At 39.6% G+C, this 22207-nt stretch overlaps 1 protein-coding gene across 3 annotated transcripts in view; it reads left to right on the top strand.

Annotated features, from left to right (window-relative positions):
* Positions 1-329: 329 nt before the first annotated feature.
* The window catches only part of itga7 (integrin, alpha 7), a 35013-nt gene continuing 13135 nt past the window's right edge, over positions 330-22207 (top strand). For 2 of the 3 annotated variants that reach the window (XR_009120067.1, XM_058055248.1), the window contains exons 1-5: positions 330-697; positions 17863-17990; positions 18058-18137; positions 18216-18471; positions 19924-20055. Coding sequence is in view for 2 of the 3 variants with exons in the window: in XM_058055248.1 (XP_057911231.1) it covers positions 465-697; positions 17863-17990; positions 18058-18137; positions 18216-18471; positions 19924-20055 (829 nt within the window). In the remaining variant the exon portion in view is untranslated. Of the gene's footprint in view, positions 698-17862; positions 17991-18057; positions 18138-18215; positions 18472-19923; positions 20056-20474; positions 20583-22207 lie in introns of all 3 variants that reach the window. The other variant, XM_058055249.1, reaches the window with a different exon arrangement.

Here is a 22207-nt window from a genome sequence, read left to right as displayed (position 1 = left end):
AGTTTAACCTTGTCTTAGACCGTGTGAACCTATCAGGGCAAACTGTGCGGTGTATTTTTATTTTTATTTATATTTGTATCTTTTTCCACCCACTCGGTATATCCATTATCCAATGGCCTCCAAGTACCTTGACAACCTTGCCTGGTATTTTGGCAGCGGTCTCTTGAGTGTTGCTGTCAGCTGAGAGCCAGCGTGTGTGTGTGTGTGTGTGAGGATGGAGAGGGGGGAGGAGTGAGCGGTCTATTCAAGGCACTTGTCCTCCATGGAGAAGGGGGGGGAGGCGCCTATTGCTTGCACACTTGCACTACTATCCACCGGGAGCACATTTTCCCAGCCTGCTGCTGCGTCCTCACACTGGACTGCACCTCCCAAAAAAACAGCAACAAAAAGAGGATTTCCCGCCACAGGAGGAGCAGGATTTCCTCTTCTTTTGGCCTCACTGGAAGATCTTCATCTCTTAGGCCATGGAAGCCGTACTAGGATTGGGACATGCTGGTTGGAACTCCCTCTCCCCCTCTGGATGTCCTCTTAAGGCTCCAAAGACCAGCGTCCTCTGGCTACTGTGGACTCTGCTGACCCACGTGTGGACTTTCAACTTGGATACTACTCACACCTTGCACAAACTGGGCGACCGTGGGACCTTTTTTGGATTCTCTCTTGCACTTCATCAGCAGCTTACACCAGAACCTCAAAGCTGGTGAGTTGGAGTTAGTTTTCCACTTGTCTCCATTCTTGTTGAATCACTGAGATGTGTGTGTGTGTGTGTGTGTGTGTGTGTGTGCTGCATGGTTGTGCTAAATCACTGTTAGGACACTCGGAAGTCAAGTGGCTGCAGGAACTTGAGCATCTTAATGCGCTCAACCTGCTCTCAGCCAATACACTGAAGTGTGGATGGGAGCATATGTGCTGACTCAGCAGATGTTTCATGATAATGTTTGTTGCTAAGTCATGGAAGAGTGTGTTGTTCTCTGCTATTTTTGAGGACCTACTACAGAAAACACAAGTCCAAGATTCTTGATATGAAATGAGTTTTGATGATGTACTGCAAAAATGCTAGTCCAAGATCCTCTATATTACAAAGTCACCGGCTGTTTTTAGGAATCTGCCTTAAAAAACAAAAACAAAAAAACACATGAGTCAAAGATCCTCTGTACAACAGATTATTATCTTTAAGTTTTGACTGCAAAAATACTGGTTAAAGATCCTCTATGCAAGATGCTGTGTTTACCTACAGCAAAAACGCTAGTGAAAGAAATGACAAGAGTGATCTGCTGTTTTTGAGTATGTCTACTCCAAAAATGCAAGTCAAAAATCCTCTAAAACAGGTAGATATTTCTAAGGACCTAAAAACACAAGTCCAAGATCCTCTATATGACAAAGTCACTTGCTATTTTTAGGAATCTGTTGCTGTAAAAAAAACTGAATCAAAAATGGTCTATATGACGGATGCTATTTTTAAGGATGTACTAGAAAAATATTGGTCAAAGAACCGCATGACTGGCTGCCAATTTTTTTCTAATTTCCTACAAAAACATAGATCAGAGAACTTCCAATCAAGCTGCTGTTTTTTAAGACCGCCTAAAAAAAACATCTTTTAATGATTTACTTGAAAAATCACGAGTGAACGATCCTCCGTATGACAGGTTGCTATTTTTAAGGACCGACCACCAAGTCAAAGATCCTCAATATGACATCTCCGGTACATGCAACACTAAACCTTAATGGTCCATTGTTCAGGTGTACCTAATGTTGTGTCCCGTGAGAGTAAGCTGTCTTCCCGTATTTTTTAAAAATAGCACTGAGTCATCCATACCAGCAATGGAGTGATGTTACATGCTATGTATTTATTTATTGACTCTCCTCGTGGCCTCCCACTGTGCTGCAATACGACACTTTAGAGTTTTTAAACTAAGTTGTTTTTAGAAACTACTAAAAGGAAGGACCGTGAAAGCTGATGTCACAGCACTGGTTTGGGCAGGCGACAGCATGGCTAAACTTATATATGGCAAACACTTTCATATTTAGTGCTAGTTATTAGTGAGTGTGGCAAGGTGATGATGGATGTTTTGTGCTCATAAGTACGGTCTAGGGACACATTACTGTGAAGCAGGGGTTTCAAACTCAATTTACCTCTGGGCCACTGGAGCTAGGGTCTGGGTGAGACTGGGCCGCATCAGGTTTTCCAAAAAAAAAAAAAAAAAAGCATTTATTAAAAACAAAAAAATGTAAAAACCTTCGCTTTGCTTCCAATTTTCTACAAGAAAAGCTCTGATAAAACAGTCCAGTGTTCTCAAATATCTTACTTTTCATTTTTCTACACAAAATAAGATGAAAAATAAATAAACAAATCAAGAATAAAGAAAATCAATCAGTAATAAATAAATATAATAATAATAATAAAACAGCAAATAATAAAAAATTAAGAAACCACATATAGTTGGTGGGTAGACAAATATTTTTTTCAGATTAAAATTAACAAAGCATTATTAGAGCCCTGTAGACATGACAAAACATGACTATAGTCATATTTATACTCTTTTTATTTACAACATATTGCGCAACTGCAGGGTCTTGAGACACATGCTAACTCGCAAACTAGAGAGCTAGAGAGCTAGCGACCTAAACGGTAGCCTTCGAGTTATTTCCTTTAAACTTAAATAGCCAAAAACTTAGCACTTCCACACGGATAGGGAGGATAACTATTAACAGTTATTTAACCTTTAACATGAACATTAATCAAACGTAATAATTTTTTCTGGGTACATGATACCATACAGCATCCATATCAAACTTGCGCGGGCCGCCCTAACATTAAACTTTCTTATCAAGGCGGGGGTCTCAAACTAGTGTCCTGCGGGCCACATTTGGCACACGGGCCGCGTGTTTGAGACCGCTGCTGTGAAGTCTTGCTGCAGGTGTACCTAATGAAGTGTCTTTCAAAGTAAACATACAGAAAATAGCTCGATCATGACAGCAGGCTAATTTATTATTCCCAAAGCAAGCAGTGAAAGTGTCTCCTCTGTATGAATAATACATTTCCATTAAGCTGCATGATTGTGGATCACATTTACAAAAGCGAATGTGGTCGTCATCATCTGGCACAGACATGAGACAATTTACCCGAAAGTGTTGTAATTAGATGCCAGTGACTCACTGCCGCTTTCAATGTGAGGCAGCTTTGTGTTGGGACTCCTGCCTCGGGTCATCTCGCTGTGACTCAACGTGATGATGATGATGGTGATGTTCTTATCATCATATTACTACTTTGAACATGATCTCTGGTCGCTGTGCCACTAGACACTTCAATAGGTACACAGTGAAATACATCTGACTACTATGCGACTTCCTATCCTCCAGTTCTGTAGGTGGCAGTCATGTGATCAGTATATAACAGCTACAGTACTACACAGTATATTGTTTGTGTCACTTTTAGCTAAATTATTATATTATATATATGTTTTTTATATTATTATTATGATTATTATCATCATTATTATTATTATTTATTATTTATTATTTATTATGTCACTTATTGTATTATTTACACTTAATGATTCCATATAAATATTTCCTATATAATTCATCAATCATGTGAAGAATATGAAATATTTTTAGATAGACAGTTATACATAATAATGCTAATATTACTATTAGTATTAGTTGATGTATTACAATGGTTTGTAAACTTTTGCAACTTGTATTCATTCATTAAATGTTTTTAGTTGTTTTTTTTATTACTATGAGGTAGAATTTATCCATTGTATTAGTGAAATTTGATTTTTTAAATATACAACATTTTTTAAATGTTAATACTAATAATACTAATAATTATTATTACTATTTTTTATTAATACCTTATTGAATATTTGACCAAGCTAAAATAATAACAATATTACCACAACTACTACTATAATGGATAGGTGAATGAAAATAAAAAAAGTGAGCATTTCTATCTTTGGTTATGTGTCAGAAGTTTGTATTGGATCGCATTAGATCAGGGGTCAGCAACCCGCGGCTCCAGAGCCGCATGTGGCTCTCCAGCCTCTTTGTTGCGGCTCCCTTTGCAATGCTTGAATATTTTTTAGCACCCGTGTGGTGAAAATGCACGTCTTTGTTATGAGTTTACAAAAATCCAACTTTGTGTGAGACCATGAATGCATCCTGACTGAGTTCTGACTGGTGACTGAATGAGCAGACAGGATGCTATCCAGTTCTCTCTGACAGGTTAACATGAAGGGAAATGAGTAATACTTTGAGTTATTTGAGTTATTAATTATTATTAATGAGTTATTTGACGATTCTAAAAAATAAATTAGAGCTCATTTAAAAACAAAAGTTTATCTCCAGTACTAGCAAGAGTACTCCAACTCGTCTTTTTTTTTTCCCTCCAATGTTGTTTTAAACATACAACGTTTTGCGGCTCCAGGCTATTTTTCTTTAGTGGGCAAGTGGGTGAAATGGCTCTTTTCATAGTAAAGGTTGCCGACCCCTGCATTAGATTGTCATGCAGGTGTACCTAATGAAATGTCTTTTCACTGTGAGTGGATGACTTTCTTCATTTCCTGGAGGCACAATCCCACATCAGAGAAGCCATCAATAGAAGGCGTCTTGAAGCCCACACTGACGTTCTTGTGCGTCTTTGTGTGAAGTCAGAGACAATCTCCTCAATGTGACTGCCTTCCTCTATTTCTCAGCCAAAAACTCAAAGAGACAAAAGTCAATCTGTGTGACAGCTGATGTCTTCTCGACATTCTTTGCGTGCCACTGCTCAGTCATGAGCACAGAAACGCACCATAAGTAGCAATATTCAGAGTAGAATTAATATTTAAAATATGTCTTGAAAGTCAAATTTTCCTTGTTTTTTGTGTGCCTACACAACAAAATGATACCATGGATGGCACAGGAAGTATGATAATAACCATAGAAAAGCAATAGTATTAATGAACTTATTTCAAGGAATCTAATTGCAGTGTCATTTCTCTTTATATTGATCTGATTTGAAATTAGAACAACATGGAAGTCTACTCGAAACGACTTTTGTATTGATGTTCACCTGTCACCTTTAATATTGTTTAAATACGTTAGCGTCAGCAAGACTAACATGTAACCAGCTAGCATCATGACATCAGGTAAGGGCGAAACAGTGAACACATTAAATGAGGCTTATGTGTTTTTTCATCACGGGGTTAGCACTCTTCGTAATGTGCATCACTGCCATCTTCAGGTCTGGAGTGGAACTGTTTGGTATTATTGTTTGGCCATGATGGAGGTCCGAGCTCCAAAAAAGCCACTGACAGAGGACTGGGGCGTTTCAGTCTGAGTTATGTGTCAATACGCTATTTATACTGCCATGACAAGAGCTTCCACTAATACTTGGGCACATGGCGAAGACAGGAAACTCCCCTTGTTCAAGCCCCCGCAGGCCTGACAGCAGCAAATACTTGTATCATTTTTATTATCATCATCTCACTCACAAAATCAGCACTAGATCATCAAGAGTCCACCACAAAAATAACATAAATTAAAATAAATATATATATATATATATATATGGACCTACTGCCAAAACACAGGCCAAAGATCCTATATTTGATAGGATCACACTGCTGTTTTTAAGCACTGTGTTGTTTTTAAAGACTTGTCAAAGATCTTCTATATGGCAGTAGCACTCTTCTCTTTTTAAGGACGAGCCAAAGATCTTCTATACGGCAGGAATTCTTTGCTGTTTTTGTGGACCTACTGCAAATACACAAGTCAAAGATCCTATATATGACAGAATCACACTGCTGTTTTCAGCACTAGTCAAAGATCTTCAATATAACGGGAACACTTTGTTGGTTTTAAAGATTTGTCGAAGATCTTTTATATGGCAGGAGAACTCTGCTGTTTTAAGGACCAACTGTAAAAAAAGTCAAAAAGTCAAAGATCCTCTATAAAACAGGTTCACACTGTTGTTTTTAAAGACAAGTCAAAGATCTTTTATACGATCGGATGCTCTGCTGTCTTTAAGGACCTACTGTAGAAAGTCAAAGATCCTCTATATCCAGCTCTGTTTTCAGGGACCTAGTACAAAAATGCCAAATTGTCAAAGATCATCTACAGTGAAGAAAATAAGTATTTGAACACCCTGCTATTTTGCTATTTCTCCCACTTAGAAATCATGGAGGGGTCTGAAATTTTCATCGTAGGTGCATGTCCACTGTGAGAGAGATAAACTAAAAAGAAAAATCCAGAAATCACAATGCATGATTTTTTTAACAATTTATTTGTGTGATACAGCTGCAAATAAGTATTTGAACACCTGTGTATCATCTAGAATTCTGACCCTGAAAGACCTGTTAGTCTGCCCATTAGAAGTCCACCTGCACTCCATGTATCATCCTGAATCAGATGCACCTGTTTGAGGTCGTTAGCTGCATAAAGACACCTGTCCACCCCATACAATCAGTAAGACTTTAACTTGTAACATGGCGAAGACCAAAGAGCTGTCCAAAGACACCAGAGACAAAATTGTACACCTCCACAAGGCTGGAAAGGGCTACGGAGCAATTACCAAGCAGCTTGGTGAAAAAAGGTCCACTGTTGGAGCTATCATTAGAAAATGGAAGAAGCTAAACATGACGGTCAATCTCAATCGGAGTGGAGCCCCATGCAAGATATCACCTCGTGGGGTCTCAATGATTCTAAGAAAGGTGAGGAATCAGCCCAGAACTACACGACAGGACTTGGTCAATGACCTGAAAAGAGCTGGGACCACCGTTTCCAAGGTTACTGTAGGTAATACACTAAGACGTCATGATGTGAAATCATGCATGGCACGAAAGGTTCCCCTGCTTAAACCAGCACATGTCAAGGCCCGTCTTAAGTTTGCATATGACCATTTGGATGATACAGAGGAGTCATGGGAGAAAGTTTTATGGTCAGATGAGACCAAAATAGAACTTTTTGGTCATAATTCCAATAAGCGTGTTTGGAGGAAGAAGAATGAAGAGTACAATCCGAAGAACACCATCCCTACTGTGAAGCATGGGGGTGGTAGCATCATGCTTTGGGGGTGTTTTTCTGCACATGGGACAGGACGAGTGCACTGCATTAAAGAGAGGATGACTGGGGCCGTGTATTGTGAGATTTTGGGGAACAACCTCCTTCCCTCTGTCAGAGCATTGAAGATGGGTCGTGGCTGGGTCTTCCAACACGACAACGACCCGAAGCACACAGCCAGGAAAACCAAGGAGTGGCTCCGTAAGAAGCATATCAAGGTTCTAGCATGGCCCAGCCAGTCTCCAGACCTGAACCCAATCGAAAATCTTTGGAGGGAGCTCAAACTCCGTGTTTCTCAGCGACAGCCCAGAAACCTGACTGATCTAGAGAAGATCTGTGTGGAGGAGTGGGCCAAGATCCCTCCTGCAGTGTGTGCAAACCTGGTGAAAAACTACAGGAAACGTTTGACCTCTGTAATAGCAAACAAAGGCTACTGTACCAAATATTAACATTCATTTTCTCAGGTGTTCAAATACTTATTTGCAGCTGTATCACACAAATAAATTGTTAAAAAATCATGCATTGTGATTTCTGGATTTTTCTTTTTAGTTTATCTCTCTCACAGTGGACATGCACCTACGATGAAAATTTCAGACCCCTCCATGATTTCTAAGTGGGAGAAATAGCAAAATAGCAGGGTGTTCAAATACTTATTTTCTTCACTGTACATGGACGGACGAGTGGTTAGCGCGCAGACCTCATAGCTAGGATACCAGGGTTCAATTCCACCCTCGGCCATCTCAGTGTGGAGTTTGCATCTTCTCCCCGTGCATGCGTGGGTTTTCTCCGGGTACTCCGGTTTCCTCCCACATTCCAAAAACATGCTAGGTTAATTGGCGACTCCAAATTGTCCATAGGTATGAATGTGAGTGTGAATGGTTGTTTGTCTCTTTGTGCCCTGTGATTGGCTGGTGACCATTCCAGGGCGTACCCCGCCTCTCACCCAAAGACTGCTGGGATAGGCTGAGGATAAGCAATAGAAAATGAATGAATGAATGAATTGGATCATGCTGCTGTGTTTTAAGGAGTAGCCAAAGATCTTCTTTATGACAGAATTTCTTTGTTTTTGTGGACCTACTACAAATACACAAGTCAAAGATCCTCTATATGACAGGATCACACTGTTGTTTTTAAGGACTAGTCAAAGACCTTTAATATGACGGGAGTGCTTTGTCAAAAATGCTCTTCAAAGATCCTTTCCATGACAAGAGAGAGCTGCTGTTTTTAGGTACATACTGTAGAAACTAGTCAAATATCATATTATATGACATGGGCACTCTGTTGTTTTAGTGATGCAAAAAAGTCCTGGGTTGATTCAAAATGTAACATTTTGTCATTGCAGTTGCAAGTCATGACAGCATCTTTGCACCACAAATCATTTGGTGTGCTGCACTGCATCAGCATGTGTTATGATGGGGGTGCATGATGTGGGGGTGTGAGGGCACAAATCATCTGTGTTGTGTTTTTGGGAGCTTTGAAAGACGTCTATTATGCTTTATCTTCATTGTCTGACCCGATGAGGTCAGCTCTTGTATGCAAGGAAGTCATTTAAGCCTCCCAACATCTTGCTTAGAGCGTGTATTGTTGCACCGTGACAGTTATAGCACGCTTATAAATCACCGCCATATTGGAAAAAGGACAACCTCTATTTGTACTACAGCTCTACCTTTATACTTTGGGATGGTAGCTATTTAGCATTTTTTGAATAATATACAGTCAAGCCGGTACTTTTAAGTCATATTTTAACACTTTTAATTGACATTCTAACACTTAAAACAATAAAACTGTCATCTTTAATGACTTTTTTACATTCTTAGAAGTGGTTCAAATGGACACTCTTTCCTGAGTCATATAAATATGTCCCATTTGTACAATTCCTTCACACAGAAAGTGGACCGAAATAATCCCAGAGCGTGATTTGCATGACAAAAGCGGAATAAAAGACCATCCCTCCATCCCTCTCGTTGGTCCAAGAACAGCCTCCCCCTTTTTTCTCTCCCCTTTTTCTTCAATTCATGCTCATTCTCCCCCTTTTTAGTGGGTCCTGCAGTAACTGTTGTCGTGAAACCACTCATGTGAGAGCCTTATAGTTATAATAAAGTGTGTGAGGGATTGACACACACACACACACACACACTTTCCAGGATAAATACTCCTTCCTCCCTCCCGCTTTACTGGCTGTCCATTTAACACTCCGCCATTCCTCCTCTGGCCCGTGTTGACCCGCACAAAAGCTCGGCGGGAAGCGTTGGTGCCAGGCAGGCCGGTCCAAGGCTTTCAGGAATATTACCCTGTGAGAGCAGGACAATCTGCACTGTCAGGAAGACAAACTTCAATCAGACTGAGAGCAGGAAAAACATGGTATTCTTTCCCTCCTTTTAGGGCATGGAGAAGCAGGCATTATCGTCCGCATGGCTTTTTTATTTTTAGTGTTCATTATTGACGGATGGTTGACAGAAAATATGGGTGAGGGGTCTTATGTGGGAATGAATAAATCATGGCAGCCCTGTGTGATAGGTGCACCAGTGTGTGTGTTCAATCAGATAATAGTATCTCTATATGATAATGCTGTTGTGTCAAACAGGAAATTAAAGCAGATACTGCTTTTTTGTGGTACGTAGTAACAATGGTATGCAATCAAACCAGTATTAATACTGAAGCTTTTTGTGTTTTTCATTGCAAGATACATCATGTAGATAAATTATATTTATATGATGTATTAGTAGTCATTTTATTTATGCTAATGAGAAAAGGGTGAAGAATTTTAAGTACCTCGGGTCAACAGTCCAGAACAATGAAGTGAAGAAGCGTATGCAGGCAGGATGAAACGGGTGGAGAAAAGTGTCAGGCTTGATGTGTGATAGAAGAGTTTCAGCTAAAATGACAGGAAAAGACAGGAGGCAGATCTGGAGGTAGCATAGATGAGGATGCTGAGGTTCTCCTTGGGAGTGACCAGGATGGATAGGATCAGGAATGAGTACATGAGAGGGACATTACATGTTCGAGGCCTTGGAGATAAAGTCAGAGAGGCCAGACTGAGATGGTTGGGACATGTCCAGAGGAGAGATAGTGAATATATTGGTAGAAGGATGCTGCCAGGTAGGAGGCGTAGAGGAAGACCAAAGAGGAGGTTTATGGATGTAGTGAAGGAGGAAATGAGGGTAGTTGATGCAGAAGACAGGGTTGGATGGAAGCGTTTGAATTGTGTGGGGACCCCTGAAGGGAAAAGCCCAAAGAAAAAGAAGAAGAAGAAGTAAATGTTAATATAATATCACATATAAATTATTTTTTATATTATCCAGTTTTATTATGGTAATGATAATCATGTATTTGTCTTTTTTTAGGGGTGTTCTGATTGATTGGTCACCAATTGGTAGTTGCCGATTTCTGCTTTTCAAAGCCGATCACAGATATCAATTGGCATGCGGTGGCAACCCCTACATTGTGCTGGGTCATGTACGGTTGCCAACACCAAGAAGGGGTGCACATTGTGCGTCAATGGCTTCAGTTTGACAGCTTAACACAGGTCACACCAAACAATGCCAGGCCGATGGACAAGCATGAATGGAGCTCACTCTGTGCATTGGTTTTAGCACCCTAGAACAATCGCAAGAAGTGAGTGAGCCTTTTTGTCAGTTATACAGTCTTTGTCTTGGTGGGTGGAGGCGGGGCTGCTAGCATACACAAGGAGTGCAGAATAGTGTAACGTTGAACGTTCTAGTTCTGCAATGTGTAAATAGGTAAAGAACAAGTAATATTTTAGCTTGTTCCATATACATGTAATGGAAAAAAAGGACATTGTTTTAAGTTTTCTGTTTTATTTATTTTGTAGCTATCATAATTTTTGGTATTATTTACATTATTGTAAGATTTGTGCTTTAACATAACCTAAACATGTGATCACTCTTTAAAATAGCAAACATTTTATCATCATCTGATATCCATGACCTGACTCCCAATGTACTTTATGGGTAGAAGACTGGTTACAAGGTGGTCAAAAAGAACAGATGTCAGCTAGTCATTACTCCATCGATGCCCCTGGAAATGCTGGTTCACAGGTTGATCAATATGAGGACCAGCTGGTGAGGTGAGAGGTTGTAAAAGATGCACATGACCATTGGATAGGGTTACTTGTAGGGATAAGCAAGTATAGATTCGGAATCCAACACATATGATTGTATGTTAAAGGCCAACATTTAAAAAAGATACTGCTCTGTTTATTATCAACTCCTATACCGTTTGCAGCTAGCGGTGAGTGTGACCAACCATGGCGAAGTGGGAATAAATTAAAACCAATCATTTTTGTGGTAACAAAATACAAAGAAATACAGCTGAATAGGTGCAGATTCTGGAAGAACTATGAAGCTTTGTGTTCTGGTTATTGTGTGTTGCTGCTCTATAGGAGTCCACAACGGAAAATTAGCATAATAGGTCCCCTTTAAAAACATTTTGCTTTCCAAGTACTACCATTTTGACTATATCCGAATAAGCAACTTGTGGTCGTAGGTAATTGAATGCCCGAGTTAAGATTCAGCAATGATAACAATGGAACAACGTGTGTGCTAGTGATTAGAGTTGATGACCCCCTGTTATTTTTTGCTGTGTGGATATTTTCTAAGCTGCTAGCAAATAAAAACCCAATTCCGTAAAACAAATTGAGCCTCTGACCACTTCCCCTTAAACTCAAGCTTGCCACAGTGTTTGAGACGCAGTTTGGTTATATCAACTTCCTGTGAGCAGTTTTGGGGATTTTTTTCCCCCAAAATCTTTGCAGTGCCCCCTATATTGCATAGTGGTGCTATGGTGTGTTATGAATTATTAGTCAACATTACAGTCCGCAATGGATCATTAAAAGCAGTTTGTGAAATGTCTTTTTAAGCACGTCCGAGAACAAATCATCATGTTGAATCACCAGGCATTGAACCCCTGTGTCCCAAAAGGGTTTTTCCTTGGTGTGCCAGCTGCTTCTGTCTCTCTCTTTTAGCGCTTTATAGTGCATTAGCCAAGCCTTGGGTCTTTGGTGGCACACATAATGATTCACAGCACTTCTCAGCTGTCGTCTTCTCATCAGCACAGTGGATTTCCCAGTTTTCTGTAAGTCACTTTTAAAGACAGACAGCTTGCACAGTAGTCGTAGTAGTCGTAGTAGTACTATCCGTGGGTAAATATTCAGGTGTATTTTAAACTCATACTGAACGTCTGCATGCCTGTACATGTTTTCTATGTCAAGGTCAGGACACAGTCTTGTCTCACAACAACAATGGTAGACCCCCCATGCTGCAACATATGTTTCAATGGTGTGTGAAAATACATCAACACATGGCAGTTCATGAGTGGAAATGGTTGATAAACTTGAATAGTCCACTCCTGGAACATTCCAAGGAAGGGTTAGGCTTAAAAATGTTTTTTTTGAGGTGCCTGTCTTTGACTAATGCCCCCCACAGGCCTCATTAGTGGACTGTCTGGATCATTTCCGAAGCCATTTATGTTCTCAAAAAAGTAATAGTCAAGTGTCACCCAGTTGACAAGACATTGTACCCATCTGTCCTTAAGCAACTATAAAAGATGTCCCAGAAGTATATTGCTGTCTTCATCTGTCTATAAGAAGCATTAGACGTTTGTCTGCCCATTCTTCAGATGCCACCCACTGGTTTACACAAATGTCCATCCGTCCATAGCAACTGCCTTCTATAGATAACTAGTTGTCCGTTTGTCCAATCACCTAAAACCACTCATATATAACAGGAAGTCTGTCCATTTATCCGTCTGTCAAAAGTAACACACAAGGTATATGCTGTAATTAGATGTCCCTCCATCCATTGTTTTAAGGAACTCGTATGTGGTGGTGTGAAGAAGTGTTTGCCCCCTCCCTGTTTCAGATCAGCAAAAAAATTTAAATAATAAATAATCACAATAATGAAAAAAATCACAAAATAATGACAACACAACTGAACACAAAATGCATTTTTAAAAAATTAAACCTTTTATTATAAAAAATACAAAAATTGTGAATAAGAATAGGAAGCCATTTCAAAAGTTTTGGGACTCAGGCAAACCACAGTGAGAGCCATTAACCACAAAAGACAAAAACCTGAAACAGTGGTGACCCCAAGAGGTCACAAAATACCCCACAACATCCAAAGAAACACAGGCCTCACTTGCCTCTGTTAAGGTCAGAGTTCACGAGTCCACCATAAGAAATACACTAAGGAAAAACAGCCTGTATGGCAGATGTATGGTTTTTAGGTAGTGGCCCATCCATCCATCAGAACCACTGATATATAATAAACCTCTGTCCTTCCGTAGCATTAAGAGTTTTATAGCCATGGTAATAGAGTATGGTCAGACTTTGGGGGCAAAGGTGCAAGGGGTGGGGGCAAAGGTATTCATATTGTGTTTCTAGGTGTACATTACAATGGATGTAGGACAAAAGGCATGCTATCAAACAAAATCACAGCACCATAATAATCTACTAGGGTAGACGTGTGACTGGTTTAGTGAAATTTGTGTCCTTTAAGAGATGCAGGATGATGCATTTCTTGAACTCATTGTGTGGGTGTTGTACAAGAGGATGTGACCTCTGGACAGGCTTGGGGGAGGACTCAAGGAGGATGGGACTGTGTGAATGGATGGGGGAGGGGCAGACTGGATCACATGGGAGAGCGGGAGGGAGGGGGACTAGGGTTGGGGTCACTGAACTGCAGAACAAGAGAAGGGCGATGTTGTCTTTGCTGTGTTTAACCACAATTTAACGAGAATGATTTACAGTTGCCAATCAAACACACGTATTCCATTAAGGAATGATATTACCAGAAATAAGATTTCTCTCAGCCTTCATATTGGTCATCTAAGCCAGCCTATTGGTGCAAGTTACATTATTGATAAGCAATTGACAGTTTGTCAGGGACCAATGATTGGCTGGTTAGTCTTTATGGATTTAACATGAACTAATTTTGCATGGCGGTGGAGTGGTTAGCGCACAGACCTCACAGCTAGGACACCAGGGTTCAATTCCACCCTCGGGCATCTCTGTGTGGAGTTTGCATGTTCTCCCCGTGCATGCGTGGGTTTTCTCCGGGTACTCCGGTTTCCTCCCACATTCCAAAAACATGCTAGGTTAATTGGTGACTCCAAATTGTCCATAGGTATGAATGTGAGTGTGAATGGTTGTTTGTCTATATGTGCCCTGTGATTGGCTGGCGACCAGTCCAGGGTGTACCCCGCCTCTTGCCCGAAGACAGCTGGGATAGGCTCCAGCACCCCTCGTGACCCTCGTGAGGATAAGCGGTAGAAACATTAAATCTGCTACTACTAATCTACATCATCAATATTCTACAGTGCATCACCAAATGTTTTTTCTTGTACTTTGTATTGAATACAGAGCTATTTCCAAAATGTTTTTCACTGGCATAAATGCACCCTGGACCCAGTTGCGTACATTATCTAGTCTCGTGAGTTGGGTAAAATTGGTAAACTTTTGAGAGTCAACCGCTGATGCCGTCATAAATGAGTGCTTAAGCTGACTTCAGGTTCTGGTTGCCATTTTGTTAGCAAGCTATGCTAACAAGTAAATTTGTGATAAAAATCCTTAATATTGCAGTTGGACTCACGCAGTGTATTAATAACATGACAACAACATGTTAATAGCATGAATGTACGCAAACCTCAGCAAATTGTGGCATTCATTTTTAATAAAAGTTAATAGAACAACATGCTAACCGGAGCAGATGCTAACCAAGTTTCCACTGTACTTAATTTCCACACTGTGGTGTGAGAATGAATCATGTCGACCTTTGTATCTTTTGCTATTAAAAAAGAGAAATGGAAATTTTAAACAGAAAATAAAAGTACAGTAGTATGCGTTGTATGTAAAAACAAGGTCTGCCAGACGACTAAGGACTTAACAATGACTGCAATCTAGCTGGTTGGTCTCCAACTGAGCAGACAATGATAGTAAGTATTGTGTCCAACACATATAGAGTTAGATGGGGTAGTTACTGCAGGTGTGATATCTAATCTAAGGCAGTCTTGTAGATTTCATGTGGGGTTTTTTGTCCAAACAAAGCACATTCTCGCACTCAACTATCTCATATAATCTGCTCCTGTATCAGGGTGTCGTACAGTATGGCTGTGTGTGTGTGTGTGTGAGATTCTATTCATGTTACACCCCTTAAACCACCCCAACAAAGCCCACACAGCTTTTAGTACATGTCATGTGGGTTCACTGAAAGATGAGCCGGCAGATGGAAACGACAACAAGGCATTCTGACTCAGCGCTGAACAATGAAGCGTGAGAGGTGTGCAAGGAGGGAAATACAGAGGTGTTTGCCCCCTTTTTCAATTCTTATTTTTTGCATGTCGCTGAAGTGCACACAAGGTTGCCTTTAAGGTCAGTGTTCATGATTCCACCATAAGAAAGGAACTAGGAAAAAAACAAATGGCAGAGTTCCAAGACAAAAAAAAACTCCACTTCAATAATTTTGCCAGAAAACATCTTGATCCCCAAGACCTTTGGGAAAATATTTTGTGGTCAAAAGTTCAACTATCTGGAAGGTTTGTGTCCCATACTGGTGTAAAAGTAATGAAAAAAAAACATCCTATCAACACAAAATATGGTGGCGGTAGTGTGATGGTCTGGGGATCTTGCCTTGCTGTGATAAATGGAACCATGAATTCTGTTGTGCACCATGAAATCCTGAGGGAGAATGTCCGGCCATCTGTTGGTGACCTCAAGCTGAAACCAACTCGGGTTCTGCAGCAGAACAATGATCCAAAACACAGCAGTAAGTCCACCTCTGAATGACTGATGAAAAAAACAAATTAATGGTAATGGTAAGGGTTTCATTTCATTTGAACATGCATCAGATTACAATTGAATGCATCACATAATCAGTTCACAGTTCCACATGTCCAAAAGGAGTAGGAAGAAGCAAAGCTTATTAAATCCTACCCCTCCATCTGGTACTTTTACAATCAGTAACTGTTACATTTGTTCACTTCCTGTATTCCATAATACAGTTTAAGGTTGAAAAAACATTTTTTTTTATAATTTAAAAAAAAATGTAATTTTAAAATTTTTGTCAAAGTCCTGACCCATGGTCCTGGTGGTCCAACCAGTTATTAAGTTTAGGGGGCAATCACTTTTTCACACAGGGCCATGGAGGTTTGGATTTTATTCCACCTTTTGTATTCAGTCGTGCAGTAGAAGAGTAAGAGTTATCTATTTTTACCATTCCCCTTTTACCTTCCCCAAGTTACTTTCCCCCACTTCCTATTTCTCCTCCTCCTGTGTGTCCTCATGTCTCGCTTCTGTGCATCAGCCATGGCTGACGGCATTAGGTGGAATGCGGCTCAACATTCAGTTTTTAAAATAGCCTCCTGGCCTAAGAATCCGCCACTCCTAATAAGGTAGAGGGCAGTGACTACCTCTGGCGCCCCGAAATATCAGCGTACCACCTCACTGAGAATAAAAGCTCCTTTTTTTCCCACTTGTCTTGATATAGCGAAAGTGTTGAGAGCCACGGCGTGTTCCGGCAAACAAAATGCAACAGACGCAGAGGTCGGATGATGTGATGTCATGTTGTGTTTCTGTCTGTGAAGACTGGCAACAAGTCCTGTTTATGTGCATGTAGAAAGTGCACCAACATATCCAAGCAGACAGGGTGGGGATCATGTAGTAGCTTATGTTATGAATCTCCATTACAAGTCATTTTAAATAGGGTGACCTTATTTGGGTCTTCCCACTACAGTGCTCAGAAATAATCATCTCGCTATACAAAGATGTGATTTAAAAACCAAAGCGTGTGATATACAAATAATAGAAATTATTTACATTTTGTAGAAACTGAAATAATAAAAATACTCACTTATTCTGAGGGTAATTCTTTCTACTGTGTATAATAATGGACTAACCAGTGGTAGACATCCCAATGCTATCATGAAGACTATATGACATGACTAATCAGTGGCGTTATCTGTAACGACTGATGAATGCAATCAAAGACTGGGTTTAATCACCACTGTGTAACATACTTGGTAGACTGACCAATATTAGGATGAGTGCAATGGATTTCAGCCATGTGGCTGTGCTGGAGTATGCTGGTAAACCACTCTTCCTGACGCCCTAAGAGTGGACGTCAGGTTGGCAGTGCCGGGATTTTGACTCCATGCTTCTTGAATTCATTCATTCATTCATTTTCCATTGCTTATCCTCAGCCTATCCCAGCAGTCTTCGGGCGAGAGGCGGGGTACACCCTGGACTGGTGGCCAGCCAATCACAGGGCACATATAGACAAACAACCATTCACACTCACATTCATACCTATGGACAATTTGGAGTCGCCAATTAACCTAGCATGTTTTTGGAATGTGGGAGGAAACCGGAGTACCCGGAGAAAACCCACGCATGCACGGGGAGAACATGCAAACTCCACACAGAGATGGCCGAGGGTGGAATTGAACCCTGGTCAACTCAAACTTGAATTTTAATTGTTAATTTTAATCGAACGTGGGGCTAGCTGGACTAGGCACTGATGAGAATGGGGTAAAATCACAATAACCAATCAGTTGTGCTGTCCTAATGACTGACAGGTAGGTTAACCAATGTTTACCTGAAGACTTGAAACATGAAATGACTGTTGGCAAGTGGAAAAACCCACAACTGCATGGACGCCCACTAAAAGGCTTGCCTGAAGCTGAGCCTTAAATAGAAACCCAAACTAAAGTGTTGTAGAAAAATAAATGCCAAACTGTGGATGTGGATGACAAGTATGTCTAACCATAATGTTCTTTTTTAAAACCTTTAAATGTGGGTTCCCGTAGGATCCTGGTGGGGGCGCCGCAGGCAGCAGGTCAGGGTCCCTTGAGGGGAAGTCGACCGGGAGCCCTGTTCAAATGTCCAATCACACCAGAGGAGTATGACTGTGAGAGGGTGGACATTGATGGTGAAGGTCAGTTGAAATCTTAATCAAAGTCAATTGAAGCAACTTTGTTTCATGAAGTTGTTTCATCTTCCAGTGAGTCTAAGCAGAGAGAGCAAAGACAACCAATGGCTGGGAGTCACCGTCAAGAGTCAGGGCATTGGGGGCAAGGTTGTGGTAAGTCACCACTGCCTCAGTATCTCCTGCATGGACAGGAATTTGCATAAAAGATGACTCCCAAATGTCATTTGCCAGACTTGCGCTCACCTCTACGAGCTCAGGCAGCGTGTGCACCAGCCCTCGGAGACACGTGACCCCATTGGACGCTGTTATGTCCTGAGCGAAGACCTGACGGAGCGAGATGACTTGGACGGAGGGGAGTGGAAATTCTGTGAGGGTCGGCCGCAGGGTCACGAGCAGTTTGGATTCTGTCAGCAGGGTCTTGCCGTCAGTTTTACCCCAGACAACAACTTCATTCTGTTTGGGGCACCCGGGACCTACAACTGGAAAGGTAGGAAGGCCTGTAAGGGATTTGAACCAATTAAAGATTGGAACTAGATTGGCAATAGGAGTAGTAACGAAAGTAGAGTCCACCATAAATCAGAAGTAATGCATAAATATATGATAATACAGGTCAAATATACAGCATTCAAGTACCACTGTTTTTTTTTACATTTTTTGTCTTTATGCTTCAACCAATAATGTTTTTGGTCAAGTATAGAGATTTTGCACGCTGTTCGTTGGTCCTCGAACGCACCATAGCTATGTGCTGTGACCGGTTAAATCATGTTTATACCTGATTTATAAATGCGTTTACTAGGTGTGTGAGACACACTTTAAACCAGGATAGTGCAATAATGATAATAATAATAATAATAATAATAATAATAATAACTATTATTATTAGTATTATTATTGTTGTTATTATATTTCGTATATTATTATAATAATTATTATTTATAATTATGATATTATATTATATTTTATATGTAATAATAATATAAATAATAATAATTATTATTACAATTGTCACTTTTATTGCAAATGTTAATCCAAAATTGTAGGACAATGTCAATGTCAAGCTAGCAGGGGTGTTTAGAGTGTTACTTGTGTTTTTTTGCTGGTAGCCATCGGGACGTAAATCCTGTGAAAAGCGAGGATCTACAGTCAATTCCATTCCTGTCCTATGGATGGCAGTAACATACATTAGAAACCGTTGTTTAGTGTCCTAAAAATGGAGGACAATAAGGAAGACAATAAGCACCCAGAAAGCTTTCTGTGATAGTTATTGTGGGTATAGCTATTTTATAGCAGCCCACAACTCGATGCAAAGAGACAATAAATGAGCATAATAGGTAGCCTTTAGGATGCGTAGTGAAGCCTTTTTCCTCAGGAAGGAGGTTTTTTCTTTATGACGTTATGAAAAATCGGTTTGAGCACCTCTTCTGACAAAAGTGGAGCAACCACATAAGGCAATGATAGATTTTTTCATATTTGGTTCTGATAAACATGCTGTAGGGACACATATTAATATCAGAACATTTTTTTTTAAAGGAAGTTTGCGTGAACTCTAAACTGGACCAGGTATCTTTGATATGAACCAGATGCCAAAATGTGAACAGAGGTGTCTTCTGTAAAATCAGTGTTGTTACAGTTTTATTATTAAAAAAAATATTACTTTCAATCAATCAAACTTTTTTTGTACCTTTTCAAATGAACGTTCAAGCTAACGTGAGCTAGAATGAAAAAGCAATCCATTAATAAAAAAAAAGAGAAATTGATTTATGAGACCAGGTCCTAATTGGACTCATTTAATCCAAGAAAGCATGCATGATCAATATTGTGGTTGCAGATCAGTCTACCATCGATACCAGTAGTCATTCTCTGTGACTACGGTGACGTCCACCAGTGTGTTATGGGATTGCACAAATGTGTGTCTTTGCCTCAAATATTTCCATTCCAGGAGAAATGCGCGTGCAGCTGCTAAACCAGACTCTGCTCGACCTCGGTTTCTATGACGACGGACCCTACGAGGTGGCAGATCAGAAACAGCTAAATGCCCAGCTCATCCCTGTGCCCTACCACAGTTATCTGGGTAGGAGTTGCCCTCCCTGGTGCTCAGGAGAGGAAGCCAGGGCCGGGACTCAGACTGTACCCCAGTGCATTATGGCCCCCACAATGCCAAGACTTGCAAATCATGTTTGGTTGTCATGGAAACACATGTATCTTAAGTGTGGATGGCGGTTACATTGTGAGGTACATTCTGAGCCCACCAAAGGGTCTGCGGTGTTTGCAGTCTTTGCAAACTGCTGCACCCACCCACCAAAACAAAGCACCAATCAATCACAGCTTGTCTCACCTGCAACCTCCTCTCCCCCCCTTTTTTCTGCTCTGTTGTCACTCTCACCCCACCAACCCTACCTTACCCCTTACCCACTTCACATTTCACAACCCTGTCACGCCACCTGCACTCCGCCCCGGTATCCTGCCTTCTTTTCCTGTCTCGGGCCATAGGGCTCTTGTTCATGGCTAGCCCCGTTGAAGATGCTCTGCTGTACAAAACTATGGAGCCCTCCAGGAAGCCTACAGCCTTTGAGGATGTAGCCCATAATAGCTACTTAGGTTTGTAAGGCGTGATGTGTTGTTCTTTGGAGCCTACTGGCCTTCATTTTTTTTTTTTAACTTAGAATTAGCCTAAACTCCCTTCTCTGTCACTGTCTAAATTGCACCTGTTGGACTATTACTGTTAAGAAACAACCAACTCAAAACATGACAATTAATTTAATTTAATTTAATTTAATTTAATTTAATTTAATTTAATTTAATTTAATTTAATTTAATTTAATTTAATTTAATTTAATTTAATTTAATTTAATTTAATTTAATTTAATTTAATTTAATTTAATTTAATTTAATTTAATTTAATTTCGACAATACTAACAATATTGAATTGAATTGAATTTTATTTATTTAATTTAATTTTATATTGACAATATTGACAATATTGACAATATTGACAATATTGACAATATTTAATTTAATTTAATTTAATTTAATTTAATTTAATTTAATTTAATTTAATTTAATTTAATTTAATTTAATTTAATTTAATTTAATTTAAAGCACATTTTATATAAAGCACATTTTATTTGAAGCACATTTTATTTAAATTAATTTAAGCACATTTTATTTCTCTTGATGTCATGTTTTGATGGCTGGTTGTCTCTTGTCGCAACAGTGAGTTTGTTTGTTGTGTCTATTTGCCCTCTAAAGTCTGCATGTAGTGTCCCAAAAGAAAAGTTTTTGCAGGGTTTCCTGGTTGTGGTTTTTTCTTGTTAGCCTAGCTTTCTGAACGTGTTCACTAACAACGGTTGGTGGTTGAATTTGTAGATCAGGACTCTTTTTGAGTGTCATTAATCTGCAGGTATTTGTCTTCAAGCTTAATGACCCATCGTCGACTTAACAGGACCTTTTCATGGTTTTAACGTTGGATTGCGGTTCCATTACGTCTCACTGACTGTGTGGATCTATCCTGTAAATCTCCTAGTTCACATACCTCCAGGCCTGCTTCACCCGCTGGCTTGTCTCCTTGACAACACTAATTCCCATGTGACATTTTAGCCTTCATTAGCACACATGCTCTCATTGATCCTGGCGAAATGTTATGACGCACCTGCATGTTTACTAAAAGAGCTTTCTCTCACAGGAATTTACTAGGATTTTGATTTTTTACTATTTTATGATATATGACCTTTGATTTTGAAATCATAGCAAAATGCATTTTATGCATAATTATAACATTTTTGGTCCATTCCTGCAAGGATTCCATCGCACAATTTCCTACTAAATTCTTGTGAGACTAAGAAATACAACAGACGCAGCTGTAGTTTATTATGATTATTGTTTCCTAACCAATAATTGAATCACATATGACATACATTATAGAAAATAAATCATGCAGCACATCGTTTTGGCTATTTAAAGTGTTATTTTGACCATTTCTGTTCTTCCAATTAAACAATTTGACAGTTTTAAACAGTTTTAAAACAGTTTTGAAAAAACAAAAGTGTCAGTCAATTTCCTAGCATAAAATAAACACATAACTGTAAGATTTTATAGATGAGCAAAAAAATATATTTTGTTATTTAAAAAAAATCACATCTGCTTATGTATTGTTATTTTGATGCTATTAATATGAAATCAAATATAAAATTAAGTTAATTAAAAACTATTATTAACTAAATATT

The sequence above is a fragment of the Doryrhamphus excisus genome, chromosome 18 (genome assembly GCF_030265055.1).
Source record: "Doryrhamphus excisus isolate RoL2022-K1 chromosome 18, RoL_Dexc_1.0, whole genome shotgun sequence".
Taxonomy (NCBI): Eukaryota; Metazoa; Chordata; class Actinopteri; order Syngnathiformes; family Syngnathidae; genus Doryrhamphus; species Doryrhamphus excisus.
Note: the sequence above shows the minus strand (reverse complement) of the source record. Positions and strands in the feature narration are given on the sequence as shown.